The sequence below is a fragment of the Schistocerca americana genome, chromosome 7, assembly GCF_021461395.2.
Source record: "Schistocerca americana isolate TAMUIC-IGC-003095 chromosome 7, iqSchAmer2.1, whole genome shotgun sequence".
Lineage (NCBI taxonomy): Eukaryota > Metazoa > Arthropoda > Insecta > Orthoptera > Acrididae > Schistocerca > Schistocerca americana.
This window is the reverse complement of record NC_060125.1, coordinates 268,677,493-268,694,170: the sequence shown is the minus strand read 5'-3', so window position 1 is coordinate 268,694,170 and position 16,678 is coordinate 268,677,493. Positions and strand designations below refer to the sequence as shown.

The 16,678-nt window shown below is 39.3% G+C and overlaps 1 protein-coding gene across 1 annotated transcript in view; it reads left to right on the top strand.

The window, feature by feature from the left end:
• The window catches only part of LOC124622644, a 162,795-nt gene extending 147,013 nt beyond the window's left edge, over nt 1-15,782 (top strand). Inside the window, exon 4 of the mRNA XM_047148424.1 lies at nt 14,530-15,782. Within this exon, the coding sequence (XP_047004380.1) occupies nt 14,530-14,777 (248 nt within the window). The 3' untranslated portion in view covers nt 14,778-15,782. The remainder of the gene's footprint in view (nt 1-14,529) is intronic.
• Nucleotides 15,783-16,678: the final 896 nt, after the last annotated feature.

The following is a 16,678-nucleotide window of genomic DNA, read 5'->3' as shown; positions in this document are numbered from 1 at the left end:
AAGTACAGTTTTGTTTTCGGGAAGTTGCCAGTTGTCTCTTTTGAGCTGCATTACGCTACAAATAAGGTTTAATTTGCACTTGATATCGTAATGTGCTACTAGAACTATAAATTGTATTGTTAGGTTAGATTATCTAAACCATGTCCTGTGTCGTTAATATGAGTAGCTGTGGCAGGATTATTGGGAGTTTTACACGTAACTGCATTTGTGTGTTCCTTAAATTTAGTTTGGAAGCTTCGTCCTTGCTTGATCCCCATATTGCACTTTATCTTGTAGACACTCATGTTGGAAATGTGTCTTCCTTGAGTTTCATGTTACGTAACAGTCCATTATATAATTTATTGCTACGGAAAAAGTCAAGTTTTCCATAACATCATCTCAATACATTAGCAATTTTGTGTGAAATGGCACAGAAGTAGGGAATGCATACTGTCCTATTGTCTGATAGACCAGTGTCCTTGTTTTTGACAGTGTTTCCAATAGAGCAATGAGACACGTTGGCATATAATAAGCTCTGTCTCACCGGAAATATACAATGCATCACTAACTCAAGGCATTTTTCCAGAGAGACTGGAGTATATCGTTGTTAAACACATGTGCAACAGTAATACCGTCAGCAAATTAGAATTTGGGTTTCAGATGGGTTTCTTTACTGAGGATTCCATTTGCATGTTCATTCACCAAATTGTACAAGTATTAAATAACAAAACAGCCCCATTTGGTATTTTCTGCAACCTCTCTGTGAATCAGAATATTGTCCTACATAAACTCAAGTTTTATGGGATTGATGGTATAGCCAACCAATTGATGATGTCATAAGTAAGCAAAATAATAAAGAAAGTTGTAATTAGTAATTCAACTAATGTAGTGTGGGGAAATTAATCTGACTGGTGAGATATCAAGCCTAGGATTCCTCATTGCTCAGTCTTTGGTCCATTACTGTTCCTTATATTCCACATAAATGACCATCTGTCTAATATCCAACAAGCAGATTTAGTTGTTTTTACAGGTGACCCTAGTACTATAATCAATCCAAGCATACATATACAACTGCAGAAGAAATGATAAACAAAGTTCATGATAGTATCATTGATTGGTTTTCTACAAATGATGTTGTTGTTGTTGGGGTCTTCAGTCCTGAGACTGGTTTGATGCAGCTCTCCATGCTACTCTATCCTGTGCAAGCTTCTTCATCTCCCAGTACCTACTGCAACCTACATCCTTCTGAATCTGCTTAGTGTATTCATCTCTTGGTCTCCCTCTACGATTTTTACCCTCCACGCTGCCCTCCAATGCTAAATTTGTGATCCCTTGATGCCTCAAAACATGTCCTACCAACCGATCCCTTCTTCTAGTCAAGTTGTGCCACAAACTCCTCTTCTCCCCAATCCTATTCAATACCTCCTCATTAGTTACGTGATATCACTCTTAATTTTAAAAAGACAGAACATATTCGAATGTGCAAATCTAGGGGTACTACATCAGTGGTAAGTGCAACACATGGCGAAGAAATAATGAGTACAATGGAAACATTAAAATCCTTATGTATTCATATTCATAAGAATTTGAACTGAAAAAAGCATGTTTTAAGACTCCTGAAATATCTTAGTTCAGGGCACATTTGCACTTAGAATAGCTGCAAATTTTGGGGAGAGACAAATCAGTAAGTTGACATATTTTGCATATTTTTATTCAATGATGTCATGTGTTCTGGGGTAGCCCATCTACGAAAAACTCTTCACTGTTCAAAAACGTGCTGTAAGAATGATATGAGGTGCTCAGCCACTACTGTCTTGCTGACATCTGTTTAAGAAGATGAGCTTTCTCATTACTGTTTCATAGTGTATTTATCCACTCAGGGAGTTTGTTGTAAATAAGACACTACAGTTCAAAAGGAAGAATGATGTACATAATTACAATATCAGAAGAAAAAATGACATTTGTTACTCTACATTGAGATTTTCTTTAGCAAAAAATGGGGGGGGGGCATAATGCTGAAACTAAAGTTTTGTGTTAAGTTATCCATTGATATAAAATGCCTGGCAGGCAGCAAAGTTAAGTTTGGGAACAAACAAAAAACTTGCTCCTTGACAATTTCTTCTGTTTCACATTTCTGTTAGTGTAATGTCTAAAGGTGGTGGGTAGGAATTATTATTATTATTAGAAACACTTTATAAATACCCAGCATGTAGCCATATTTACTAGTTAATTTGCGATGCGAATGTGTAGTGATTTGTTCCACATCATTCTGATTTATTGTGAAAATGATCCATCAAATATTGAACAAACTAACAACAAAGATAACAAATTGAACCTCTATGAAGAACTTGAAATGTTAATTCCCAACAGGAAGCATGGGCATAACAGACCAAATGACAAAAGCTGAGATAATGACAGTGAACTTTTTTTGAAGTTTCTCAAGCAGGCTACATAACAGAAAGTAACTGTTACTATTATCTTTTCTTTAGTTACTTCAAATGACCAAACCAATGCAATAAGAAGTAAATTTGATGATGTGTGTATATATTTCCAGTGTTGATATTTTTAAGCAGTAAGGGTGAAAATTTTTATTTGTATACGTGTTATATGTGTCATTGATGTGTAATGTAGGCTGGTAATGCTCTTTGGATTACAGAACCCTGTATTTCGACATCTGTATAATCTCTAGAGTGTTTGTGTTGTTTTATTCATGTGCCATTTATTAATGAAAATGGATATTTCCTTTCACTGGATCATTTATACCTTATTTGTAGTGAAATAAGTTCAAAATAGGAAACTAGACACATGCACCAAACAAAACCCTAATATTAATCGTTGATGCATCTGGAGATGAGGGTATTGGTCCTCAAAAAGTGCCTCTCAAGAAAATTAAGTGACTGACACAGATAATCGTTTCAGTTTCTCTTTTATGTAGCAGTCGCGTTTTTTAAAAATATGGTCGACGTAACTTTAGATGCACACACAGCTGGCTGCCACTTGTATGTAAACAACTCCAGATATCTGTTTCATGCACGGATGCATGACAACAAGAGCAATTGCCTAATATCTCGAAATTTAAGTTGCGAAATGTATATGGTAAGTTGGCACCATGGAAAATGAACAACTTTGATATTTCAATAATATTTCAAGATATTGAAAGACAACTTTTTAGCGAGCCATGGTATGGAAAGGGACAGACTAGACCCTATGTCCAAAAAGTTTTGAGACAGATTTCATTCCTGGCGTATGAGTGACGTTAGCACAGTAATTAGAGTTGCAGCTTGAACTAATAAGCAACAGACGTGCATTCGACCAGTCGCTTATGAACAGGCAATGTTAAATAATGTATGTGCAGATATAGTTTGTCAACATTGTCTTGTCACATATCGCAATAGAGCAACATCCCTAAATCAAGTGCTTAAGACATTATCCGGAATGTTTCAAAGAAGGGGAAAGTGTGTGTAAAGTCAGTCCCATACGTCTTCACTCCCAAAAAAACACAACAAAGGTGTACACTTCTGGCGACTTGATTGAAATGCAAAACGCAGATTATTCTATTCTGGAAAAAATCATCAGCGATGGCGAGAGTTGGTTTTATCAGCGCAAAACTGCCACAAAAAGAAAAGTGTGTAAATTCACATAAAGCGTCAATGGTTTGACAACATAACCGTCATTCAAATCAATGTGTCACGTTAGTTAGACAACATCCCAAAAAAGAACTCTTGTGACAATTTCACCTGGTTGTATGAAGGTTCTGTTTATTGTACTTAAGTGGGGGGACTCTGTGGAACAACTGAAGCATTAAAACCGCAATTTAAACATTTCTTTTTTATTATTCAAAACTAACTTTTTGCATTGACAGGGAATATTTTTGTATTGTTTATACACATGACTTTTTATCTACCATGATCACCATCATTGTCATTAGGCATTTGACATTCACTGATGTTTAAAGATCTCTAGACTTTTTCAAGTGTATCTTGAATCTTAAGCATCCACGTTGTTCCTATTTGTTTTTGAATTCATCTACCAAACTTTCATCAAATCGTCTTCCTCCCTCGTTTCTTGACTCTTGCAATCTAGTGAAATATTTCCTTGGCTCGTTTCAAATCTACGTGACTGCCTGCATGTCCTGCCCACCTCCATATCATTTCGGTGAAAGTCACGATTCATTCTGCACTCCAGGTTGTTCCCTGATACATCTGTTTGTTTTTATATCTGAGGAACACTCAATTTTTTAAATAGATCTCACTTCTTAATCTATGTCTCAGTGCTATAAAACAAAATTGACAACATATATTAATTGAAAAATTCCTGTAGCAGACATATTGTTTAAGCTCCCACTACTCTCTCGTCATTCATTTCTCATGGTCCCAAACGTAAGAAGTAACACATTCCAGGTAGGAAAGCTACCCTGCCATTAGGTTTAAGCTGGAGTTCCCAAACTTTTGGTGTGATGGAATACTTTGCGAATCTCGGTACTTTGATGGAACACCTTGTTTATTTTGAAGGTTAATAAAATTTTAGAAAATGAGAAAAACTTGTTTTATGCAGTGATTGTTTCAATTTTAAGTCATAATCAATAACACAGAAAACATAAGGAAATTAAAAAAAACAATTAGTGTCGTCAAAATGTCGAAAAAATCTGCCATGTTAGTAATAGTTTTTCTAAGAGCACTTAGTCACTTCACGAAGAATACAGTTTGGGAAACCCTAGGTTAGAGGATGTGCACCAACCACAGCCAGTTTTGGTTACCACTGACCGCCATCAACATGTTAATAAATAAATTTCTCTGTTTTCACCACAAACTTGCACAGATATTTCACACAGAAGAAAACGCAATGTGCGATTAATACATTGACCTCTGCCATTTCGCTTTTTAACGTCACTGATATGTCTGACTGGCATTCAGGCACGCTTTCGGATTATCGAAGAGAAAGTGTCTGCTCTTTGCAGTTTAAACAGCGCCTGCTGCTGCCGCTACAATTCTGCTCACTATTAAGTCACAGTCGGAAGCTTACACTGCACCCAAGTTCTATTCATATGTTTGCTTCCTTCACTCTCCACCCAGTCATTATCTTCAGGTGCTCCAAACACAGAATTTCGTCAGTTGGTTTTGTGAGTTCGTTGCACATCTGTACGCCTTTCTATTCGATGTCTTAATTGTACATTATCATTGACTCATTACAATTTATTTTCAGGCCTACTTTCAAACGTGGTCTGCATTCTTTCGTCCTTGTTGAAGTTTATCTACAGTAGAGGCAAACAATACAAATCCGTCCACAAAACAAAGATGGTTTATATGTCAACAATTAATACCTTTTTCTTTGTTTTACAGCTTAACCCATATCGACTGTTATAATGTTGGTACTGGCGCGGGATGTTGGAAATGTCACATACTTTTAAAGCCTAAATAACGTTACAGTGTACTGCGTTTTCTACACTATTTTGTATTTTTTTCCGAATCAGAAACATGCTCTTCATCGAAACAGTCATTACCTATTGTAACTATATGACTCAGACACATTTTTTGTATATTACACACTAAAATTTTTTGTTTTCACGTTGTAGGTAGTGGGGAGTAGGCGTGTCAATTACGATGATAAACAAACATTCGCATTCCCGTCACTTACTAAGAATACTTTTATCCTCGCAGCGTATACACAATGCGTCTAGCATGGAGTGCGTACTGCAGAGAACTGACTGGCAAAGACACAGTTGTTCTTTCTACGGTAGGGCAGCGGATGGAGTCAGTGTGTCTACGTCCCCACAACGTCTTTACTTCTTGGGCGCTTTATACTTCATTCCTTGTTCCTTTCATGGCCTACATTTCTGTTTGCAAGCCTTGGTCTTTCTGATGAATGTTCTTAGTTTTTGTCTTCCTGTGTTGTCATCTTGGCTACTTTTCGTTTGATGGACTCAGGCAGACATGCAGTTGCTGCCTTGTGTATAGCATGTTGTATTGGCTGTATACCTAGTTCTCGTAAGAACGGTTTTCTAGCCATATTATTGGTCTCGTTATTTATAGTAAATGCTGTTTGAGGATTTATTGCAGAAATATCGAGGACACGGGAAGATATTGCACAGTCTCGTTTTTCTTGATATGGAGTAGGTGGCGCACACTTCATCCAATGTATCGATTAATGTTTTGTCGAATAGTACTTTGTACTTTGTGATGATTTCAGGCTTACTTTTCCTCTCTTGTGCTCTCATCTGTTTTGTTACTGAAGTGCACAGATGAAAGATGTCTCACATCTTTTTCCTTTTTGGCATATACGAGACGATTGTCAAATCCTTTTAAAATCCAAATAAGCTACTATTTACTTCAGGTTCAGAAATTCAGGAGGAAATTCAGTTTCATTTTTACGAACGTTTTCGGTCCAAGTGAGTTTCTTCTTCAGCAGCTCTTTAAACAAGCTGCAGCTTGTTAACCAATTGTCTGCCGTTATACTGCGGCCACTCCCCTCAGCTGCATTGTTCAGGCGAATTAAACATCTTACAGCGAGTTTGAAATTTTGTATGACCCAGCTGGTTGTTTACTGGCGTATCACCTCATGGCGTGGTGTGTGTGTGTGTGTGTGTGTGTGTGTGTGTGTGTGTGTGTGTGTATGTGTAACAAGTCCTGTCATCACTGAGCTTTAGAATTTTCGTACATACTGGCTAAAACTACACTTCCCTCCGAAAGCGACCAGCTGTTCATCCGCTGCAGTATATTCAGGCAATGTGTCTTTCTTGTTCGCCTGGAACAGTTCAGATATTTCCCATTGTGTCAGGAGGACAAGGAAGGATCCTCCACGCGTGCACTATCTGAGATAAGAGACCGATAATCATCTGTCAGATAATGCCGACGTCCCCCGGAAACGTTTCAATAAAAGACAATGGCCAATCCTTCCAACACCGGAAAAGCAGAAAGACTGGGCCCTTCTCAGAGCCAACTCTGACGATTGCAAGCCTAAGCGTAGAGAGTATCACCAAAAACAAACAACAAATCATATCACAACTTTGCCGCACGCTCAAATGGGACATACTGTGTATACAAGAAACACACAAGAAAGAAGGGGCAATAAGACCAGAAATAGAAAGACTTAAATTAGCCATAGAAAATCCACATCTTAAATATGGCAGCGCTGTCTTCAGGAAACCTGAGATGGCCATAATATCAACTAACAGACCTACATACAATAACATAGAATTACTGACTGTCGAGTGTAGCACCTTCACCGTAACGTCAGTATAAGAGCCGCCCGGAGAGAAGCTCAACTTGACTTTGCCGCCAGACTTCAACAACCAGAAAACACAGTTCATCTTAGGAGACTTCAACTGCCACAGCAGATCATGGGGCTACAAACATACAGACGACAACGGACATAAATTAGAGCAGTGGGCGGAAATAAGTAACTTACCCCTGATCCATGATCCCGAGCTACCATGCTCGTTCAGCAGCAAAATCTGGAAGCGCGAATACAACCCTGATATTTAGTTTGTAAGCGCAAACGTGGAAGACCGATGCTTAATAACTGCATACGCACCTTTTCCTAAAACACAACACCGACCTATCGGAATCCAAATATACGCTGCTTTGAGAACAACGAAAATACCATTGCGCAGACGCTTAAACTTTAAAAAAGCTAAATGGACAGAATATGCTGTGGAACTGGATGCAGAAATAACAAATCTTCACCCAATTCCAGACAATTATCAAACTTTCGTAGAGACCCTCCAAAAGGTTTCTCGAAGACACATACCCCGAGGCTGCAGAGAGCATTTCATCCCAGGTCTCTCTGACGAATCAAAGAACATCCTGAGGGAGTACGAAATGCTTTACGAACAGGACCCTTTTAGTGAAGAAGTAGTCCAATGTGGAGAAACACTAATGGAAATAATTAGTGAATCAAGACAAAGGAAATGGGTCGAAACGCTGGAAAGAATGGATATGACCCACAGTAGCAAAGTCGCTTGGAACTTAATAAAAATACTTAATCGTGACTTTGGGACAGCTAAACAATGCTCTTCAATAACACCCAATCAAATTGCCCATCAGATCCTACTAAATGGACAACCCAACAAGAAATGTCAGAAAATAATAATCAGCAGAATTCAGAGTCAAGAGTCAAGCATGTTCGAAATACCATTTACCATGAAAGATCTTAATCATGGAATGAACTCAATGAAAAACGGGAAAGCAGCGGGAGTCGACGACATATGCGTGGAACAGATCAAACAGCTCGGACCTAGTGCCAAACGATGGATCCTGCAGCTCTTTAATCATTGCTTAAAAACGTGTAAGATCCCAAAGATGTGGAGGAAATGAAAGGTAGTGGCGCTACTAAAACCTGGGAAAGACGCAGGTCAACCGAAGAACTACCGCCCAATAGCACTCCTGTGCCACCTGTACAAACTGTACGAACTAATAATCCTAAACCGCATAGCAAATATCGCAGACCAAAAGCTCATTCCCCAACAGGCTGGATTCAGACCCGGGAAATCATGCACCAGTCAAATCCTAGCACTCACAGAACACATAGAGGAAGGGTTTGAAAACAAACAAATAACAGGTGTAGCATTGGTGGACTTAAGTTCTGCATACGACACCGTTAGTCCGCAGCTCGTGGTCGTGCGGTAGCGTTCTCGCTTCCCGCGCCCGGGTTCCCGGGTTCGATTCCCGGCGGGGTCAGGGATTTTCTCTGCCTCGTGATGACTGGGTGTTCTGTGATGTCCTTAGGTTAGTTAGGTTTAAGTAGTTCTAAGTTCTAGGGGACTGATGACCATAGATGTTAAGTCCCATAGTGCTCAGAGCCATTTGAACCAACACCGTCAACCACAGAAAGCTCATGGAAAAACTGTACTGTACATTTAATGATCATCAGTTCACAAACATATTGAATCTCTGCAGCAAAACAGACAGTTCTATGTAATGCTGGACGGAAAAAAAAGCCGATGGCGTCGACAAAAGAACGGTCTCGCCCAGGGCAGTGTGCTGGCCCCCCTACTATTTAACCTATACACCAATGATCAACCAACACCGGAATGTACTACCCATTTCTTGTATGCCGATGATCTGGCCATTACAGCGCAAGGAAATAGCTTCGAGGAAGTAGAAGGGAAATTAGAAAGCTCGCTACACGTAATGTCTGAATACTATAAAGAGAATTCCCTCAAACCAAATCCATCTAAGACACAGGTTAGCGCTTCCCACCTCCGCACAAAACAGGAAAACAGGAAGCTGAACGTCATCTGGAATGGCAACAAACTGGACCATACGGATAAACCAACATACCATGGTGTCGTGCTGGACAGATCACTGACATACAGATATCACTGTGAAAAAACCTGCCAAAATGTTGCTACCAGGAACAATATTTTAAGAAAACTGACGAATAGTAAATGGGGAGCTAGTCCTACTGCATTACGAACAACTGCTCAAGCACTTTGCTTCTCCACGGCAGAATATGCATGCCCTGTATGGTCCCGATCCACACATGCCAAAAAAGTCACTACAGTCCTTAATGAAACATGCAGGCTAACAACAGGATTCATGAAACCCACTCCACTTGGGAAAATATACGAAGCAGCTGGACTCTCACCTTCTGAATCCCGAAGAATCGAGCACGAACATACAGAAAAATTTAAACAGATTTTCGACGAGCGCCACCCGCTGCATGGTTCTTCATGTGGACGTAGCAGACTTAAATCCCGCAAGAGATTTCTCACTAGTGAATTGAACGAGCCTCCGAAGGACTACCCTGCCTCACGAGAAATACCCAGCGGCAGTGCATCAAGCTGCAAGATTTGGAGAACACTGAACCGCATCAGAACAGGCATAGCACCAGTTAAAGCAAACCTAGTCAAATGGGGCTTCAAGGACGAAGGAGACAACAAATGCGACTGTGGTGAAGTTCAGGATATGAAACACCTTCTACAGTGTGTTCCATCTGCCCCACAAGGTGTACCCTTGACGAACTATGGCTTGAGAAGAGACAAACATTGGACTTGGCCCGACATTGGGCTGAAAGGCTTTGAAACAAATCTCCGGACACGAAAAAGTAAAGTAGGTATGTCAGGGTTACGTATTTTCTTTCTGTCTTGCCTGTTCTGAATGCTATCAAATCCTATGCATCTGAACAAGAACAGTGACTGGTGCAAACTTATCTAATTGTGAAATGTCTTCTATTCCAAAACAAATTGTGTCCCACAGATCTTTTAGATTCATATGTCCATGCAGTAAAAACTTGCCAAAATAAGTAACTCATTGAAACCCTTAATTTCAGTCACATCTGTGTCTTTAGTGTTTCGTTTCCGGGCAGAAATCCCCGAAATGCTTCACCTACTCATTAGTATGTTTACATATTTTTTCGAACATTGGTCCTACTTTCATCAACAAAACAAAAGGAAGCACCCTAAGATCGCTTTCGCAACTGGTTGCATCTCTCGCATCTGGCACATGAATAACAGTACTTTGAGCTCGCGTAGTTACATTCCTTGATGGAAGGTTCTTCACCCATTTCGTTGATTCTTCTTTTCCCAAATAGAAACTATAATTTAAAAAGATTATTTCACTGTTGTCACCATCCGTCTCTGTATTAGATCCATGTTCCAATTCTTCACACGCATCAGATGATTCTTTATCTGATTTATCACACGTTTCTTCTGATTCAGCTTCGTCAAGTACCTGTAATCTTTGTATTCGTCTTTCGTTTCCTTCTTACTTGCACACAATGCAGACTGAGTTATTAAGATACAGTTACAGAAAACAGCCTTACTCCAAGAATTTTGTTTCACTTGGAGAGCAGTTATAATAGCAGTATTAGACAACAATCGGTTTACTTAACATAACATGTAATGCGACAACAACGAAATGAATGCAAATTTTAAAAAGCTGACTCTTGGTATTATTTCCATTTTGGTTTCATTAGGATGGCGCGGGGTGTCCTGAATACCTCAGTGTATGTTTTCGGCAATTAAATGACAGTGATAGTTGAATTTTAATGTATTTTCACTTTATTATTTACATATCTTCGAACTTCATTCTCTGACTGCCAATTCTTTGACATCATATGTATAGATATACGATCCAATAGTGACGTTTGTGCTGGACCGGGATTCGAACGCAGATTTTCCTCTTATCACGAGAGTTGGACTCAACCACTTCGATTATTCGTGCATTCTCCCCTGACCACCCAAAACTTCCACATGTTATACGTGCTCATATCGTAATCTAGGAAAGGGTCCGTATGATTTTGTGAACCACTCTGCAGTTAGTTTGTGTGACACAGCGGGGTAGAGAGAAGGGGGAATTGCGTGCTCGCTCTTCATTTTGCAGATCTATGCAAGAGGGAAGTGCATGAGCACAATCTGGCGAACTACTTTCAGTCAGACTTCTAATCTCCAGCCCCGCTTTTCCAACCTGTTACACCCCCAGAACTTAATTTATCTTTAATATGGTTCTACTGTACTTGAATGTGGTGCAGATATTCAATGTCTATTCTTAACATGCGTTATTTAACAATATAGATTAATTTTAACGATTAAAACATTATTTCTAATAATCCTCTATTTTTCCACTCACTGCAGTGAGGCAACTGTCAGTCATAGAGAAAAAAATGAGTATGATCGGTTTTGTAGGGACTTTAATGTTGTTTAATTTTGTACTTTGAAACGTTTTCGCTAGAAGCCGCGGTTTTCTAGATGGTCAACGCTCACACCTCACCAGTTAAGATTTTCGATATGTTATTCATTACACTCACCCCTACCACTGTACAAAAACTTGCGACCACATGAATTTTTCCCCTTACTTTCCTTCTCTGATTGCACTATAATAACCTTTCTTCCGAAGCACCACCCGCGAATGGAAGATGAAGGAAAGGAAATTAATTGAGAACTGGGAACGGTTAACCCTGACAGTGAAAAAAATTGATATTTTCGCTTTTATTTCTCTATAATCCGCTCAATTTGCCATTAATAATAGTATCTTGAGATGAGTTCTACTACGAGGACTAATCAACAAAGGCAGATTGATCTTTTTCATGTAGCTTCCGTAATAGTTTCCATCTGTACCATGCATATTTGAAAAGAGCGGGTTGTTATGTATAATGTCCATAGGCGGCAGCAATCTCGTACCAGTAGGTTGGTAGTAACACTCTACTTAGTACACGCTCTTTCCATTTCACATACCAAGCACTGAAGGAGACCCGAGAGGAGCAGTACGACTCAATGAAATTCCGTGTTTGTTTAAACCAGACAGCCGCTGTAACTTACGAAAAGCTACAGCAAGCGTACAGTGAAGATGTACTGCTTCGTGCAACAGTGTTTAGGTAGTCAAGGACGTCAAAGAACAGCGATTTGCCCCTGTTGAACAAGGTGGGCCTAATATTTAGGCTTATGCTGTGACTGAACTCAGCATCAACACAGCTGCTGTAACTGACAGTGAAGATCAGCGGGTAATGGCAGTGTCTTTACGATTACGTTTGGTCACCTCCATCCGACCCTTTTTGTGCCCGTCGAGTGTCACGTCTGTTGGCCCCCTGACAAAAGGCTGTGTGAGTGGAATCCAGTTTCTTCGCGATGGAGCAGATGCATTTCTGGACTCAATTATCACCAGCGATGAGTCATGCCAGCGTCATTATGATCGTAAAGGTAAACGAGCCAGCACATTGTAGAAATCGACAGGTTCTCCAACACCAAAAAAGGCCGAAGTTGTTCCATCTGCAGGGAAAGTGATGATGGACACATTTTTTTGACTGACTGGAATGATTTACTAGCATGCCGTTCCCACTCACTCTACTGTTACAGCATCATACTACCAGTCAGTACTGGCTAAACTGCGGAGGCACACTGCAAGGCAACGAGCAGAACTTTCTCAGACTGGGTGGCGACTTCAATACGACAATGTGCAGCCTCACGTCGCAAATCAAGTCACGCAGTTTCTGGCTCTATTCAACATTACCTGTGTAACGCATCCGTCTCACAACCCCGATATTGCACCCTATGATTTCTTTTCTTTTTTTTTTCGTTTTTGTTCCGGCACTAAAGGCTAAGCTTCGGCGCATTCAATTCGAGAAATCGGAAGCAGCGCTCAAGAAAAGTGAGGCGATTCTCGAGGTCCTGGCAGAATGGCTATAAAAAGTGCATTCAGGCAGGAGCAGAGTACTTTGAAAAATATCATGTAAAAATTGAAATGGAATAACGAACATTTGTGAAAAAAATCTGTCTGTCTTTGTTGAACAGGGCTCGTAGATGCAGAAGCATGTAAATTCCGTTCTTGGTGACAAGAGGAATGCTGAATGTGACGAGCATGTCTGACGCTGGTTATAAACATGATATAACACGTTTCTCGCTCGTTTTCCTACGGCAACAAGCAATAGTTCAGCTCACTTGTTTTCCATCTGAATATATTCTGTCCAGTGCTTTGTGACGGAAAGGAAAGGCAAAAAAAGAAACATAATGTAGGATATTAAGATAAGAAGTAAAGGAAAGCCATATGTAACCAAAAAAAATGGAGGAAGGAAGATTAGGGTTCAACATCCCGTCGACATCGAGGCCATTAGAGACAGAGCACAAGCTCGGATTAGGGAAGAATGCGGAAGGAAACAGATAGTGATATTTCAAAGAAATCAGCCCAGCATTTGTCTTTAGCGAGTTAGGGAAATCACGGAAAACGTAAATCTGGATGGTCGAACGACGATTTGTGTAACAAACAAAGCGATAGCTGTTGATCAGAAAGAACCAGCACAACGTGATGTAAGTTTAAATCTTTAGAATTTGTGTAGATAATGAAATAAAACCAAATGTCTTGTACTTTGGGGCTCAAACTGCACAATCTTACCATCTTAGGAAACCCTCGTCTACCATTAACCAACAAATTAAGTGCTGAAACTCGTCGATTTTCTTGAAGTGAATTACAGGAATTTTCTTTTCAGTGATGTCAGTACTGCGTTCTTTGTTACATTAATGCCCAGAAATAAGAGAGATGATGCTGTGCACATTCAGTGTTTACTTGAAAGTGAAGCATGGCTCTTGTTTACCTAAACTCTCATTTTTATACATTTTATAAAAATTCCAAGCTTATTACAGTTTTTCGACACTTTTTCTACCAGAGGTCAGTAAAGGGTGAAACTATCAATCTGCATTCCTTCGAATAAAGTGATTCGTAATGCGAATCTGTTGTGGGTTTTCCTGTTTTATTACTTTTTGACATTCGCACTGCCAGTATACAATTGTTGTACACCATGTACTGTCTATCACACATCGTACAATGGCTTAAGGAATGCTGTTGAAGACTTGAGTGTGGCACTTCCAGGCCACTGTGTTCTTACAGCCTACACAGATGAATAGTGATTTAGAGTTGATCAGTAGTGATGGTTTCTTTATGCCCAACATACTTTTCTTCTATTCATCATCGCAATATGTTCATGTACTCATGTGAAAAAAATGGCGGAAATGGAGATTAGAGTAAGGAAACGTGGTATATTTCTAAGCGTCTTGCTTGCAGTGTGATACTTCTTCACCGAATCGTTAGTTTTGCCTCATTGAGCCTCCCTCCTGTGTTGCAGTTGAGAACGTAACGTACTTGTGCGGCAAGATGACGCTGGACGGCAACGCAGTGACCTCGGGCTGCGAATGGACGACCAAGGGCGCGTACCGCACGGAAGCGTGCGCCTGCACCTCCTACAGCTCCACAGGAATACCTTGCAACTCGGCCACAGCACTGTCCGGGCAGCACTTAGTGGCGCTGCTAGTAGTTGCGCTCGCTGCCGTCTTGGCGGCGCTACCTGCGGCATCCGTTTTCTGCAGTGCATAATAGATGGCGCAGCAGCCACCTCGACAGCAGTGTCGCCTTTTCGCCGGAACTCCGTCGCTGGCAGTTATTCAAGCCAATGCGCATCAACCATCAATTTTAGGAGACAGAGGGACGATACACACAAAATTATTTTGAAAGCTTGTCAATAAAGCTACAGCATACCAGAATAACTGTCCACACCCAATACAGTTATTTTACGACTATTATCCAGGATCCATAATGTACATACTTGTCATAAACATACTAATTAATAATAATTTATTTATTTACTCTTAGTGAAATTTTAATTTACCATGGAATTTTGAGTAATAAGCTTTTCACTATTGTTATATGAATAGAGACATCAACATGCTCTGCAAAAAGAAACGTGACTCGTCACGCATTTCATATGTTGCTTCACTTTCGTTTCATTTGGTGTATTAGAAAATAATATCTTACAAAGATACCCTCGAATTATCATTTTTCTGAAAACAGTCCTCATTCTGATAAGGAATCAATTGTAACAGAAGAAAAAGTAAAACAAAAAGAAAAAAGATCCGTTAGTTACATAACTCTTTTCTTAGTTTCCTATAGATTCATCACAACACTGCAAAGGTATTAATTAATATACTTGTTGTTAGCAAGCGACAAGTGTGAATTTTTTGTCAAGTGATAAAGCATGAGAGGTGTACAGGTACACATGTTACTAAATTTGAAGGCATAGCAGTGAAGCTATTTTCAATACAGTATAACCGCATTTGCGTTGGCCATCGCAGCTGTGACATTTGGAACTCTTTGAACCTTAGGAAAGGCATAACTGAACATAAGAACCTGAGGCAATGAATCCCTACTCAGGAATGCAAAGTATTTGCTCCTACCCTGTTTGTTGCCCCTTGCTGTCATGGGGACTAAAGAAAATAGATATGTATGACTTTTACAAATGCAGGTACAAATATGAATGTTTTATTTCAGCTTTGAACAATCTTTACATGCAGTCGGTGTCGTCAAAGTTAACGCAATAATAATAACAATTACAATAATACAAACTTGACAGATGTCATTATCTACAAGAAACTAATGCAAGATGGATACCCTGTATATATAAGCAAGTTACAATAACAACGAAAGTTTCCTATTAGAGCAATTACAAGGTAAATGAAACACACAGTTAAATGAATGACGAACGTAATAAATAATTATACAGATAAATGACAATAAGTACCTACATAAAACAGCAATTAAAAAGTTACATAGCATGGCATATACAAAGTTTGTTGTTCATTTGTCGTTCATTCTCATAAGAAATGTGGGCCATTTGTTACACAGTTAGGGAACTCTTGAGCAGAGTAAATTCCTTTGCTTTTCATTCAGACTAATGCTAAACTTATTTACTGTCACTGTGTAGACATTTTCAGGTAGTTTGTTGAATTAGACAGGACCAAGATATTTGCGACTGTTATTGTTATGAGGCCGCATGTCAAATGGCATATTTTTAGTAACATTAAAGAACGCTATCAGAAGGTGCACAGATACTAGTTTTCCATACTGTTTTTTTTTTTTTTTTTTTTTTTTTTTAAGAAAAGAAAGAAAACTTGCTTAGTATTTTTCCATTTGCTCCTAATCTAAAAACGTCAGATACTGATTGTGGAACAGTAATCATTAAATAGCTACTTCGTTATGATTGTAATATATTTGGACAAAACCATGTAATAAAATATCTGTTTATGTTTGTTACCAATAAACAGCAATAAAAATTGAAATTGTCAGGTACTATTGATTCAATCCTCTTTCCTTTACGGACTGTGCATGAGTAGTAGTTTAACATAGTTATACTGCATAGAGACTCGATACTATATATAGTTGACAACGCTACTGAATAACAGTGTATAACACACATTTCGACGCTGTCGTGGCATGACAAG